General features: G+C 43.4%; 1 protein-coding gene across 9 annotated transcripts in view; it reads right to left on the bottom strand.

The window, feature by feature from the left end:
- The window catches only part of acad9 (acyl-CoA dehydrogenase family, member 9), a 173,588-nt gene that overhangs the window by 35,957 nt on the left and 122,047 nt on the right, over positions 1 to 15,584 (bottom strand). For all 9 annotated transcript variants that reach the window (XR_015088071.1, XR_015088070.1, XR_015088069.1 and 6 more), the window contains 2 exons: positions 3,241 to 3,367; positions 3,083 to 3,160 (listed from right to left, as the gene is read on the bottom strand). Coding sequence is in view for 6 of the 9 variants with exons in the window: in XM_086040012.1 (XP_085896138.1) it covers positions 3,083 to 3,160; positions 3,241 to 3,367 (205 nt within the window). In the remaining 3 variants the exon portion in view is untranslated. The remainder of the gene's footprint in view (positions 1 to 3,082; positions 3,161 to 3,240; positions 3,368 to 15,584) is intronic.

The raw sequence follows: 15,584 nt of genomic DNA, 5'->3' as shown, positions 1-15,584 counted from the left end.
CCATTAACACATTTATAAACTAATAAAAGTACTTTCAAATCGATCCTGAAACACACGGGGAGCCAATGCAGCAATTATTTTAAAACTGATGTAATGTGCTCCCGCCCTCTGGATCTCGTCAGCACCCGAGCAGCTGAATTCTGCAGTAGTTGGAATGGTGAAATACTCTTTTTGCGGAGGCCAGAGAGCAGGGCATTACAGTAATCTAAACGACAGGAAATACAAGCATGCATCAGCACTTCCCTGTTAGCCTGAGAGAGAAATGGGCGGACTCTGGCGATATTCTTAAGGTGATAAAAAAAAACAATCTTAGTTACATTTTTAATATGAGGAATAAAACTGAGCTCAGAGTCAAAAATGACACCCAAGTTCTTCACAGAATGTGAGGGATTAAAAACTTGAAGTTTTGGTAAAAGTTTCTCTCTCTGACCTTCAGGACCGACAACTAAAACCTCAGTTTTGTCCTAATTGAGCTGTAGGAAATTGTCTGCCATCCATGACTTAATATCTAAAATGCAATTTAAAAGGGTATCAATGGGTCCTGAGTCATCAGGGGTCACGGCAATATACAGCTGTGTGTCATCAGCATAGCTGTGACAGCTGATGCCATGTCCACTGATGACATCCCCAAGGGGAAGCATATCAAGATTAAAAAGTAGGGGGCCTAAAATCGAACCTTGGGGAACCCCACATTTAATTTCATGCGTTCTGGTGGAACAAGTATCCATACTTACAAAGAAACATCGGACTGTGAGATCGGAATAAAACCAGTTAAAAACGGTACCAGAGATGCCCACTAGGTTTTTAAGTCTATTTAATAAAATTTGGTGATCTACTGTATCAAAAGCAGTGCTTAGATCCAGTAGCACCAAGAATGTGAGTTTTTTCACGTTTGCAGTGCACATAATATCATTTAAAATCCTTGGTTAATAGTGTATGGTGAATAGTGGAATTTGTGCGGATTTTTTAAGGGTGAATGAGTTGAATGCGTGGGAAATAGGAATTTTGGGTGGGTTGAAAATCTTAATGTTAAGTTCTTGCACGCAATCCCCACTTGACAGGAATAACCTCATCTACAAAGAGTTTGAACTGGGATTCACTCAAATGACGAGGCGGCTTTTTACAGCAGTGTAGTGTTTGTCCTTTAGGTCTCCTGTAGCTCTTCGGCCATTTTTGTAGTTCTTTTGGAAGCTGAGCTCTTTGGACATTTTTGTTGTTCTTTTGCCAGCTCAGCTCTTTGGACATTTTTCGGCCATATAAATTGTAAGTTTGACCTGACGCCTCCCACTCGAATTTCCCCTGGAAGCACTGGGAAGATCGCCACTCTACAGGCAAACTGCTGCTATTAAAATGATTGGTCACAAACCTTGCTTGTCTATTTGTTCCTCTGCAGGTAATAGACGACAAGCCGTCTGATATCCCTATGAAGAATGGTGGGCTGGATCTTCTCCTTTACCTTTGAAATAACCATATTCTGTCTTGGAACTCTTGCCATGGGAACGCAATAACTTGGAAAAACCTTGACATTAACATCCCTCACGACAAATTTAATGTCTGGATTTGTGATGACTCTGCCAAGTTGGAATTGACCTTTCAGTGCATTTTGGTCACTTAGCCAAACAACATCACCAACTGTCACATTTCTCCTTGCTGTGTGCCATTTGCTCCTGATTAATAGGTTGGGACCTGCGAGTTGGCTCCAGCTCCTCCAGAATTTGTTCACCCCATCCATTTTGCAGTCTCCACTCTGAGATGCCTGCCCAAGCAAAAGGCTATTAGGTGTCACAAATTGAATGCAGTCCTCCTGCACATTGCATCCTGGCATCAACTGGTTGCTTGTTTGCCAGGTTGGCGGCCATATAACGAGTTGTTTGGAACCCGCTAAAACTGAGTGAAACTTGTCTTCCAAGACTTCGCAGTACTCTTTTAACAGTACGCACAGCTGCTTCTGCTGCCCTATTCCGGTGTGGGGAATCGGCAGGGTGGACTTTCCATATGCATGTTGTTCCATTTTTGCCACCATTCTCCTCCAGGGATGCTTTATTTTGACTATCCAAGAATCTGTACATCTCCTCCAGCACAAGCCTTGCCCCAATGAAATTGGTGCCTGGATCTGACCAGATTTTCCTTGGATGCCCACGGATCGCCGTAAATCTTTGGTAAGCCATAATGAAACCTTCAGTGGATAAGGTGGTAACTACTTCTGCATGGTTGGCTCTGCTGACCATGCCCACAATAGGTTAAGTGGGGTAAAATCAGTGAACAATAAATTATATATAAAGCTTTCTTATCAAGATAATATTTTGATTTATTCATTAAGGCCACAATCTTTGATGTTTTCGTTTTGATCTTTCTAATGTGTGGTTTCCAAGAAATTTTATGATGAAGAGTTACACCCAAGAATGTGTGCTCATAAACTCTTTCAATTTCTATATTATCGATCATAAAATTTGTTTGTATATTTACATCACGTTTTCCAAAGAACATGATCTTAGTCTTTTGTAAACTCAATCATAAGTTTTTCAGTATTTTCACCTGAGCATAAAATTGTAGTGTCATCTGCAAACAGTACACACTTCTGTTTTTTAGACACCAAGTATAGGTCATTGATATATAGAAGGAAGAGCATGTTCCACCGGCAGGAGGCCCCAAGTACGACATGGGACATGCTGGAGAGACTATGTCTTCCAGCTTGCCTGGGAACGCCTGGCATAAAATTGTAGTGTCGTGCTGGAAGAGCTGGAAGACATGGCTGGAAGAGCTGGAAGACGTGGCTGGGGAGAGGGAAGTCTGGGCTTCCCTGCTGAAGCTGCTGCCTCCGCGACCCGACCTCGGGTGAGCGGCAGATAATGGATGGATGGACGTATTGTATTGTAATAATGCGGCACAAAATATAAATTTTGACCCGCAAACAGAGATGTGAGCCCGCTTATTTCGAGCCTTGCCTTTTGATGATTAGAAATCTATTGTCCTTATACACTGTTTCTCTAAGTACAGCATATAAGCCAAAAGGAACAAACATTAATCGACCATAATGGCTTTTGTGGAATATGACAAATACAAGTTATGTTTGTCATGTTACCTTTCCATATCTGTACAACAGGCTCTCTACAGTTGATCCAAAGAGATGAACGTTCTGTTCAAACTTCTGTGCACTTTCCTGTAACAAGAAACTCCAGAAAGTCAAAAACAAAAACCCATACAGTACATAAAATGTATTGATTATGAAAAATCTCCTACAGCTAAGCTTGGATGAACCACTCCATTCTTTCCCGAAAGGGCCCTGTCTGGCACACTTCCAAATGAGTTCCTCAACTTTTTGCCAATCATTCCCAAAGCCAGACCGATATTTCCTTTCTTCATCTCCCTGGAAGCAGAACAAATATACTTCAGACACAGAATAAAACAAGCTACACACAAATCAAAAATCGGCCAAATGTCATTGTTTTCACTTCCTTGTGATCAGAGAGAGCAAATGCCTTATTTTCAGATGCCTGTCAAAGATTATACTGAGCCATTATCCGGTGGTGGGTTGTACTCTGTTAAGAGGATTTTTTTCCTCCCCGGTCTGCATGGAAAATGGTCAGGGACAACAAACAGAAGTGATAAACCTGCCAAAAATCCACCAGCATTATGATGTCGTCAAGGAGGTAAGGAAGAAAATTCCAGTGGCAAACTGTCAAGCTCTAAACTCCATGTCAAAGTGGGTTAAAGCAGTGTCATGGATTTAGACATTAATGGCTGTTTACTGAGTTATTCTGGTATGCGTGCGTGTGCGTGTGTAATGTGAACATTTATGTGTGGCCCTTGTAATATTATTAGAATTTATGTTTTCTGAGTGGTCTCTGAAGTGCACACGAATGTGATTGGCTCATAGGTTATGCTGTGCTATGCTGTAGGTGGTATCAGCACGTCGTGTGTTCCTCCTTTAAACTGACTTTATGAACACAAAACAAGACAGCCCTCTTCTCTACTCTTCCTCAGTCACTGAGGCAAACCAATTTATTCACATTTCTGAGATTTAAAGCTGCCCTCTTGTTTCGAAATGCTTCTTTATACTCCCGTGGGAGGCACGCGTCCGCTCTACTGCTCACTGTGCACTTCTGAGTGGGATTATGCATCGGCGGTCATTCTGCGCATGCGTTAAATGCGTCAATAATAATAACAAAATTTAATTCCCGCCCGTTAACGTGCTAAATTTGACAGCACTAATATATATATATATATATATATATATATATATATATATATATATATATATATATATATATATATATATATATATTATGGCTGTCAATTTAGCGTGTTATTTTCGAAGTTCATCCAACCCCCTTTTGACGCCGTCAATTTTTTTAATCGCGTGATTAAGGTTTCCATAACAACCAGTGGCTGCATTGATAAAGGCTGCTGGTCACATGTATCTTGGGAAAAAAAAGCTTTAGAGTACAGGACCACTCCTACTGACATTTTACCTGCATCCTGTGATTTTATTGTTGACAATTTTAACCAGAATTTGAAATCGTCATTAGATTTAGTAGCTCCACTTTGAATTAAAACAATAAAAATAAAGACTGTACTCCCGTGGAGAAACTATGCAATCGAAACATAAAAAAGAAAATGCTTGAGTGAAGAGAGGAGGTGGAGAAAAAATAAACTTACAGTGCACTGTGAAATTTGATGTGAACAATGTAATGATGTTCATCTTGTCTTATTCGTTAAGTAGGTTTGAGGTTTCTTTTTTTCCGACAATGATCTTATTTTAGTGAAGAGAAAACTCTCTGACCGTGCTGACAGTTTCGGCTGCAGTGCTTCCTCTGAGCTGTCACTGCTTCCTCGTGACATGTCTAAAAACAAATGACTGGGTCGGGGGAACCATCAAAATAAGGCTCCCTGACCCAATCAAGGTTGCGCTCCAACACCCGCCGCCGTTGGAGGAAGAGCTGGAACCAGGTGTGTGGGAGCATGTAGGCCCCTCGTCTCTGTTGATGGTGCCATCTCCACGTCTCCTTATTCCGATAGCCTCCTTGATCCATCTTTTGAATTTATTGGTTTCCGATGTTATGACTCTGCCCTTCTCCCAGTCCATGGTATGGTTGTTTCTTCTGCAGTGATCTGTTATGGCTGACTTCTTGCCGGAACTGTCAGCACAGTAAGAGAGTTTTCTCTTCACTAAAATAAGATCATTGTCTGAAAAAAAGGAACCTCAAACCTACTTATTATGTGAACAACTAAAATCCTACAATAAAACAATCAAACGGGCAAGAACTTTTTATTTCTCTTCTCCACCTTTGTACTCCCCGCAGAGACCAATAGATGCTCAATGTGAGTACTTTACAGACCACTTCTCAAGTAAAATGGATGACATAAGATCCAGTCTTTTAGCCCGTCAAAACGCAAGTTTTAATAAACCTGTACAATCATATTTACATGAGGAAACATTGGAAAGTTTTGCCCTGGTTAATGCAAGGTCACTTGGTCGGATTTTCTTCCAGGTAAATCTAACAACCTGCCCTTTGGAACCAATTTCCAAATTTCTTTTTAAGACATTTTATGGATTCTTCGAGGAACAGATTTTAAATATAGTCAATTGCTCTCTTCAGACGGGTGTCTTCCGCACCGTCTTTAAAACAGTGGTGGTGAAGCCCCTTCTGAAGAAGAGGAACTCTGACCCCAGCGTTTTTAATAATCATAGACCTGTATCCAACTTAGCGTTTTTAAATAAGATTTTAGAACAACTGTTTTTTCCCCAGTTAAATTATTTATTAAATACAAATACATGAAGTCCTCAATTACGAAGGAGTTCCGTCCCCACACTGGCGATGTAACCTGAATTTCCGCGTATGTTAAAGTTGAAATTTACAACAAAATGCTTGGTGTAAAAAAACGAAAATACATTAAAATAAAAACATAAGATGCTGTACTTAGCATTACTGCTTAGAGGTGGATGGAGAAGAAGGAGAGGAGGGAGAAAAAGGCAAAGATACTGCCGGCGCGCACAGTGCACAGGAAGTGCTTGTATGCAGAAGTGTGGTGTTTGGTGCGCAACCACCGCAAATACACAAGCAGAGGTAAACAAGCTCAGAGAAGCAGCACAAAAGCACATTTTTGGAGTGAGGAGGAAACCGGCTGCTTCATTCCTGTGGTGAGGGACATGAATATCACGTGTTTTATTGACATTTGAAAGTAGCAAGCGGAAATTACATCCATTTGAGTAACGACGCCGTGCGTTGCCGTTCACGGTGGGTTATTCAAATCCCGGAGCAACTCTATCCGCTCATTCATGTAAACAGGTTATTCAGAATCTTTGCGAAATCAGAATTTTGACCTTAACACGAATATTGACTGCATATGTAAACGTAGTGACTATGGTGCTGGGGACAAAAGAGAAGTGGAAGAGGCACGGGCGGATCGTGCCCAACCGATGCTTGATCCTTACCAATCAAAGATGATTCTTTGCAGTGCACAACTAGTGTGTACAGGTAAGCGTATGCGTGTCATGACGAAAATGACGGTCCGCATTTGTGACTTCTGATTTCTGTTGCGCATGCGTATGCTTACCTGCGTACCAGTTATGTGCACCCCTGTATGTATATATGTATATATATATATATATATGTATATATATATATATATATATATATATATATATATATATATATATATATATATATACACACACACACACACGCACACACATAAACGCACCCACATCTACATACACTACACTCATACACACACACACCCCCACACGCACACAAGATGGACTGACTGCTTTTTCTCCTAACACACAGAGACAGCATCCTAGCAAAGGTGGGGGCTACATTTTTGTGTCGTGGTATGTGAAGAGGTCTTCTTTTTTCTGAGCCCTGCGCTTAGACTTTTCACAATTATGTTGCTGTAATTGTACACTAACTGATGATTGTATGAAAGATGCCCTAACAAGCTGTATTAGAACAATAAGGGTTGCTATTCTCAGTCATTAAAAAACATAACCAAGCATGCACAATGGTGTACAAGTGTAGTTCAGGTGTTTCATAGGTACAAGTGTAGATGACTTGGTATTACGCTAAGGTAAATTCAATCAGGTGGGCACCTCACAATTGTATGGGAAACGTCCTAACATGTTGTATTACAACAATAAGGGTTGCTATTCTCATTAAAAAAAACATAACCAAGCATGCTAATGGTGCACAGGTGTAGTTCAGGTGTTTCATAGGCACATGTGTAGATGACGTGGTATTGAGCTAAGATGAATTAAATCAAGTGGGCACTTCATAATTGTATGGGAAACGTCCTAACAAAATGCAGTAGAACAATAAAGGTTGCGATTCTCAGTCAATTAAAAAAAAACACAACCAAGCATGCAAAATGATGTACAGTTGTATAAATAAATTTGACTTCATAGGCAAATGTGTAACCCCATATTCCAGCGGCAGGGGCGGACAAAGACCAGGTTTGAGTCAATGATTCAGTGGGCAGGTGTTGTCTTCTTTCCAAATAAATCCTTGATTTTTGATGAGCGTTTGATCCACAGCCTTTATGAATAGAAATACACGTCCCCTCAATCATGATGCCTTCATGAAGATCTGTTTTACTTTCTATTTAGACCCAAGTGTATGGTAGCGCCCCATAGATGAGGGGAGGGGTCTAAAAACATGTCTGAACCAGCCTGGACATCGACCCCAGGCTATACAATGAGTTTCATGTTCCAGGCGGAAGTATGATCTCATCCATACCCATAATTGGTCATGCCGGAAAAGATGGTGGCAGCCAGGACATGTCTGTACATGTCTTGAATGAGGCGGAACCAAAATGTCCTTATTTGGGCATGCCGGAAAAGATGGTGACTGCCAGGACATGTCTGTACAAGTGCCTTTGTTACATTGGATGAGGCGGAATTATGATCTCATCCATCCATATTTGGGCATGCCGGAAAAGATGGCGGCAGCCTAAAAACATGTCTGTACATGCCTTGAACAAGGCGGAAGCAGGATGTCCATATTTGGTCATACGGAAAAGATGGCGGCCATTCAAAACATGTCTGTACATGCCCGGGTTTGACATCATTGTTCAAAACATGCCCGGCATGTCTTGAACGTGGCGGAAGCATAATGTCCATATTTGGTCATGCCGGAAAGGTGTGTTAATCATAAATGACGTGTTAAAGGGGCGTGGACTAGGAAGTGCCAAAATGGCGTACAGGAAACGAAGCAGGGCTAGGGATGGGGCTTATGGACTACAACATGACATCATCAAAGCGTGCGGTTAGGGGTGGGACTTATGGACTACATGAGGGCGTGGTTAGGGGCGGGACCTATGGACCGGAAAGGGGCGGGGTTAAGGGTGGGGCTTATGACCTACAAAGAGGCGGGGTTAGAGGTGGGGCTTATGGACTACAAAATGACGCCATCAAAGAGGCAGGATTTAAACCGGATATGACATCATAAAAGGTGCGGGGCTTGTGGACTACAAAATGACGTCACAATTTTTACTTCCGGACTACAAACCTGTCAAAAAAGTTGGACGAAAGCGGTATTGTATACTATTTCATGGTAGGTTGATTGGACACTCTAAATTGCCCCAAGGTGTGATTGTGAGTGTGGATGTTTGTCTCTGTATGCCCTGCGATTGGCTGGCAACCAATTCAGGGTGTCCCCCGCCTACTGCCCGAAGACAGCTGGGATAGGCTCCAGCACGCCGCGACCCTTGTGAGGATAAGCGGTATAGATAATGGATGGATTGATCGAACTACGAGAGCAGTCAGTTTTACGAATGGCACTTTGTTGCGCTCTGGCAATGACTTGATCGACTAAAAAGATTATTACCTGCTGCTTGAGTGCAAAAAGGGTATTTTGTTTATTGAAATTCTGTTGTCAGTATATTTTAATGTAAATTATGTCATATAAATGAATGAGACACCGTTGGTGGAGTGCCGAGATTGTCCCGTGCGGCTCTGGCGCTGCGTGGGTGTCAGCTGTTATAAATTACAACTGGTTTGGAGCCGAAGGAAAGGAGACTCGTATCGCAGACGGCAACCCGGAACTCTTTGATTCCATGGGGGAATAATGTCAACAAGAACCACATAAGCTCATTATTTTCTTGAGTTCGACTGTCTGGCATGTACAACCAACAACAGCACGACTATCATGGAACAGCATATTTTACCACACGCGACACGGCTCCTTTTGGCCACGGCAGGGGGCCTTTTTACTAAGTATTTCATCTCTGACTCATCAATATATTGAACCAGATGTGATGCCTCCTCTACTCTATACAATTTTTTTTTATAGGGTTAGGGTTAATGAGTCTTAATCATGCAATAAAAAAATTGGCAGCGTCAAATGGGGGTTGCGTTAACGCCGTTAATAGCGTGTATAACTGACACCACTAAATCAGGTCAAGATGGGGAATGAGCTGACGTGCGGTTGGCCAGCACCTCCAAGTCCGTTGAGAAAAGTTGCTTGATCCACATAACTCGATAACCAATAGTCTTAAAATGAACAAGAAAACAAAAGAGCAAGAACAAAGAAGAGGATACACACGAAATGGATAAGTTGACAACTTTAGCAGGGAAGCAGATGCCAGCAAGAACTTCAGGCTGGGCTTTTTGTTTTCGGGGGTGCGACTTATACTCTGGAGCGACTTATGTGTGAAATTATTCATTATTAGCTATTGAAATGCATGAATAAATTAAACGGTTAGTCTAAAGTCTAGTCTGATTTGTTAAATAATAATAAAAAGACAATTTGACTGTTAAGGCCTTGCTAGTCGAGGAAGCCAGCTTATCCAAACAGCTAAACATTGACAAACAAACGCCATAGACTCTAGGTGTGCAGCGAAGTTGCCTGTTTATATTGTGAAACTGCACAAGAAACAGAAAATACTATCACTCTATGCATTACATACACATGTATTTTCATGGACATGAACAAGGTGAGCCTATGCTAATGATTAGCAATAGCCATAGCGATTAGTACGTGCAGTCAACAACCTACAATCATCCACAATTCAGCTCGTATATAAATGTCATTACACACAATTGTCTAAGTTAGTTTCAGACGATGGTTGAACAAGAATGAACCACAAACAGGCAGACATGCTAACGATTATCGATCGCAATTAGCATTAGCGATAGCGATTAGTATGTTCAGTCAACAACACAGCACAATCATCCACAATTCAGCTCCTATATAAATGTTGCATGCTCATTACACACAATTGTCTAAGTTACTTACAGACGATGGTTGAACAAGAATGAACCACAAACAGGCAGTTGCCATGCCTATGCTTGTATGCCTGTGTGTGTGTGTGTGTATGTGTGTGTGTGTGTGTGTGTCATCATGCAGCCACACATGTAAGGAGCAGAGCGCAGGAGACTAACATAGATAATTACGACCGAATACATAAATACTTTTGGAGACTTGGAAACATTCTACATGGTCGGGGATAAATAAAAGACTTATTTCATCGATCTACAACCGTTTTGGTGAGTTAAAAGTTACCTTACAGTAACTGTCTTGTATGCTACATGTGTGAATGTTAGCTAAATGTTACCATCATAGCTCGGTGGAAATGATGTGTACTAAGCGCACAATCTCCTCCCAAAATGCGACTTATACTCCAATGTGACTTATATATGTTTTTTTTTTCCCTCTTTATTATGCATTTTATGGCTGGTGCGCCTTGTACTTCGGAGCGACGTATAGTCCGGAAAATACGGTATGTGCCCTCCAAAATCTGAAAATCAGCATGTGGTTTTAAGGACCATCACTACCAAACACCTCATTTCTGCAATAAAATGAGCACTTTTCATTGTAATGCTAAATGTTGTGTTTTCTCTGTATCTCTGTACACATGCTCAAAACTGTGTGTGGTAGCCACATTGTGCCTAGCAGTGTTGAGCATTAACAACTATCATAAAACGTCACTACCGAAACATACAGAACGGTTTCGGTTGTGACATAATGGTTTCAGTTGTGAAATATGATGTTTATTTTTGAATAAAGTAAATTTTAAATAATACATAGATACATCAGTATGTCATACATAGATCTTTCAGATTTTAACAATATTCTATTTCATATTTTATCTTAATTTGACGGGATAAACACTAAAATGCCAAAAAGCCGAGCAGAGACAGAGTACAGGCAAAGGGTTAGAATGACCCAGTAAAATCTGAAAAATATTTAATAATGGAGAGAGAAAGAAATAAGAGATGGAAGGAAGAAGGAAAGCTGAAGTCTACCAATGAATTATCCAGCAGAGAGCAAAGGAAAGTCAGAAAAGCAATGAGGAGGAAAAGACAAGACCACTCTAAAAAACTGTGAGGTGGAAATGTTTTGCTGGGCTTCCTCACCACATAGCACCTCTAGTAAAGGTGGTCAGATACCAGCGCCAAGGTCTAATCGAGCCTACCGAAAAAGTGAGAGAGGCATGTTCAAATCTGCCCTACTTGTAGCACTCTGTGAGAAACTAAATCTTAAATCTCTAGGTATTATTGATTTTTTTTCAGCAATCTTTGAACCCATCACTTTAAAATGAAAACAAAAGATTATTTTCTGTTTCTATTGTTTTTTTATGCTTTTAAAGCAGTCTACCTTGAGAGCTGCACATTTCCTGTATTTGTCACAACATTTCATGTTTTTGTACTTTGTAAACGTTAATTGCAAAAAATATAACTGCAATGTCACGTGATGACCCGGGTTTGGACCCAATAGCAGACGTTGAAAAGTAAAAGCGCACAATTTCCTCCCATAATGCGACTTATACTCCAGTGCAACTTATATATGTTGTTTTTCCTCGTTATTATGCATTTTATGAATGGTGCGACTTGTACTCCAGAGCGACATCGTCCGGAAAATACGGTAAGTCTTTTTTAACCATGATTATGTGACTGAAGTCCTTAAGAAACAAAAGACTTATGCGAATATAAAAAAAAATTGAAGCAAAAAGGAATTCAATTTCAAACCCCGCTCACCAAAATGTGAATACACGGACGACGTGAAAATATACGAGGATGCTAAAGAGGTGGTGAGAGACTTGAGAACAAAAGGATACGAGACTGTAAATCCGGACGTGAATGGACGAACACAGACAACGCAAAGGAGCAAAATGGTTGCAATTTGGTTGCAGCTTTGGAACGAGGAACAGAGGGACCAGAGTGGCGGTAAGCTGGTGGTGGGAAAGAACGCCAAAAATGAAGGACAAACTACACTGATTCAGGAGAAATTAAGACTCGTTTGACATAATATTGGAGGTCCAAGGGTGGGAAATCATAATTCAGGTAAATTGTTAATTTCTGATTTAATTTTTTCTTTTCAAATTGTGTTGTGTGTGCATAATTATATAGTTCATTCTAGTTGGGGAGCACATTTGAATGCGAACCAAATAGTTAAAAATGGATAACAGTATACCCTTCATACCCTTTTCACATAGTTGATAGTCGTAAACTTGCGTAGCAATGGATACCCAAACTGCGGTATTCTTGCTGCTGCTGGTGGCTATTTTTTGCGCAATTGTGTCCGGTGACTTGGCTCGGAGCCGCGCCCCCATTCTTTACAGCCAGAATCAGCTAACTCTGCGCCAGCTCCCGGGGCAAGACCCGATATCCCCCGTGAGCTGAGGAGGAAGAGACGGGGATCTCGTGCGGGGGTTAAACGCCGGGAAAGGAGGAGACGATACCATGCCGTCCTTCCATCTGTTATCATGGGGAATGTTAGATCTCTCCCCAACAAGATGGATGAGCTAGCGGCGCTTACCCGGCATGAGAGGGACTTCCGGGAGGCTAGCCTGATGCTATTCACGGAGTCGTGGCTAACAGCGCTAACGCCGAACGCGGTCGTAGAATTGGACGGCTTCCAAATCATACCCGCGGACAGGACGCTGGAGAGTGGAAAGAGGAAAGGAGGAGGGCTGGCTTTGTTTGTGAACGATAGATGGTGTAATTCTGGGCACATCACTATTAAGGAGCAGCTTTGCAGCAGGGATATTGAGCTGCTAGCTGTTGGCATGAGGCCATTCTACATCCCGCGAGAGTTTAGTCATGTGATCGCGGTGACCGTTTACGTCACCCCCGCTGCCAGCGGCGACACAGCCTGTGATGTCTTGACTGCAGCCGTGAGCAGGCTACAAACACAGCACCCAAATGCCCTGATACTCATCTCTGGTGACTTCAATCATGCCTCCCCTTCCTCCTCTCTGCCTTCATTCACACAGAATGTCACCTGCCACACCAGAGACAATAAAACACTGGAACTTTTCTATGCCAACACCAAAGAGGCATACACATCACTGCCCCTCCCCCACTGGGCAAAGCTGTTCACAACCTGGTGGCTCTTCAGTCTGTGTACAAACCTCTGGTTCGCAGGCAGCCAGCTGTGACCCGCACGGTTCAGAGATAGTCTGGAGAGGCCGAGGAGGCCTTAAAGGGCTGCTTCAGCAGAACTGTGTGGGAAGTATTCAGCGATGCCCACGGGGAAGACATTAGTAGTCTAACGGACACTGTTACAGACTATATAAATTTCTGCATGGAGAACACCATACCTACCAGGACAGTAAGGTATTTCTCCAACAACAAACACTGGATCACACCAGACATAAAAGCTCTCCTGAAGGAGAAAAAGAGGGCTTTTGCGTCAGGCAACAAAGAGGAGCGGAAGACGAGCCAGCTGAGGAGGAGGATCAGAGAGGGGAAAATGTCCTACAGGAAGAGGATGGAGGAGCAGCTGCTGCAGAATAATGCCAGGGGAGTCTGGAGGGGCCTGAAGACCATCTCAGGCCACGGACAACCCAAGACCCGGACTGGGGCGACCTGCAGTGGGCAAATGAGCTGAACCTCTTTTTCAATAGGTTCGATACGATGCCTGCCCCCACTCAGTCTCTCCTGCTGCAGCCTCCACCTACTCCTCCTGCTGGGTGTGTCACCCCCCCCCCCCCTTTTCTCCACAGTCTCCAGCTCCCAGCTACATCAGACAGCCACCGCTCCCTCCTGCCCAGCCTCGGCCTTCACAACATCTCAGGTGAAGAACCAGCTGAAGATGAAGGCGAGGAAGGCAGCGGGTCCAGATGGCATCAGCCCCCAGCTCCTCAAATCCTGCGCAGACCAGCTGTGTGGAATTGTCCAGCACATGTTCAACCTGAGCCTGAAGCTGGGCAGGGTCCCCCAGCTATGGAAAACATCCTGCCTGGTCCCGGTGCCAAAGACCCCCCCACCCGAAGGCGCTCAACAGCTTCAGACCAGTGGCGCTGACGTCTCACCTGATGAAGACCCTGGAGAGACTGGTCCTTGCCCACCTGCGCCCCCTGGTGAGCTCCTCAATGGACCCACTCCAGTTAGCATATCAGCCTGGCATCAGTGTGGATGATCTACCTCCTCCACACTTCACTCTCCCACCTGGAGAAGGCGGAGAGCACTGTGAGGATCATGTTCTTTGATTTCTCCAGTGCTTTCAACACCATCCAGCCCACCCTACTGGGAGACAAGCTGGAGCGGGCGGGGGTGGCCCACCACCTCACCATATGGATCCAGGACTACCTCACAAACCGGCCACAGTATGTGAGGACACAGGACTGTGTGTCTGACGTGCTGCCCTGTAGCACGGGGCCCCACAGGGGTCTTGCCTCCCTTCCTGTTCACCCTCTACACCTCGGACTTCAACTACAACACCCCTACCTGTCACCTGCAGAAGTTCTCTGACGACTCTGCGATTGTCGGCCTCATCACAGGCAGAGCTGATCGGGAGTACAGAGAACTTACTCAGGCTTTTGTGGACTGGTGCCAGCAGAGCCGCCTCCTGATTAATGCGGGGAAATCCAAAGAAATGGTGGTAGATTTCGGTAGGCACCATCACTCTTCACCTGCACCAGTGAATATCCAGGGAACAGATGTTGAGAGAGTCTCAACTTACAAGTACCTGGGTGTTCATCTGAACAATAAACTGGACTGGAGCGACACCACAGATTCTTCCTACTCAGGAGACTGAGGTCTTTTGGGGTTCAGGGGACATTCCTCAGGAACTTTTATGACTCGGTGGTTGAATTGGTCATTTTCCAGGGAGTGGTCACCTGGGCAGGCTGCGTCTCGGCCCGGGACAAGAAGCAGCTGGACAAACTGGTCACTCTGTCCTGGGCTGCTCCCTGGACTCTGTGGACACGGTGGGGGACTGGAGGATGTTGGCCAAGCTGTCACCAATGCTGGAAAACCCGGACCACCCCCTCCAGGGCATCCTAACAGCACTCCACAGTGACAGACTGTTACACCCTCGCTGTGCAAAGGAAAGATTCCGCCGCTCCTTCTTGCCTGCTGCTGTCAGACTCTTTAACAAGAACATGGTGTAGTCTCTACAAACTGGCAGACATTAGTGATATTGTGCAGTCCTGCACCTGAGCTTATATCGTGCAATACCCAACATTCCCCATTACTGTAATACAGTGCAATACTCAACATTCCCCACTACTGTTAGTCTAGTTTTATTTTTATCCAATGCCGTTCCTTATATTTCACTACAGCACTACATCACTGTCACTTAGAGTATTTTTCCTCTGTACTATGTACACCCTAAAATGAGTGTTCCTCATACTTTTTA

This window comes from Filicampus tigris, chromosome 9 (genome assembly GCF_054856515.1).
Source record: "Filicampus tigris isolate MCC_2025a chromosome 9, RoL_Ftig_1.0, whole genome shotgun sequence".
Taxonomy (NCBI): domain Eukaryota; kingdom Metazoa; phylum Chordata; class Actinopteri; order Syngnathiformes; family Syngnathidae; genus Filicampus; species Filicampus tigris.
The sequence above is the reverse complement of the archived record's forward strand: the minus strand, read 5'-3'. Positions and strand labels throughout refer to the sequence as shown.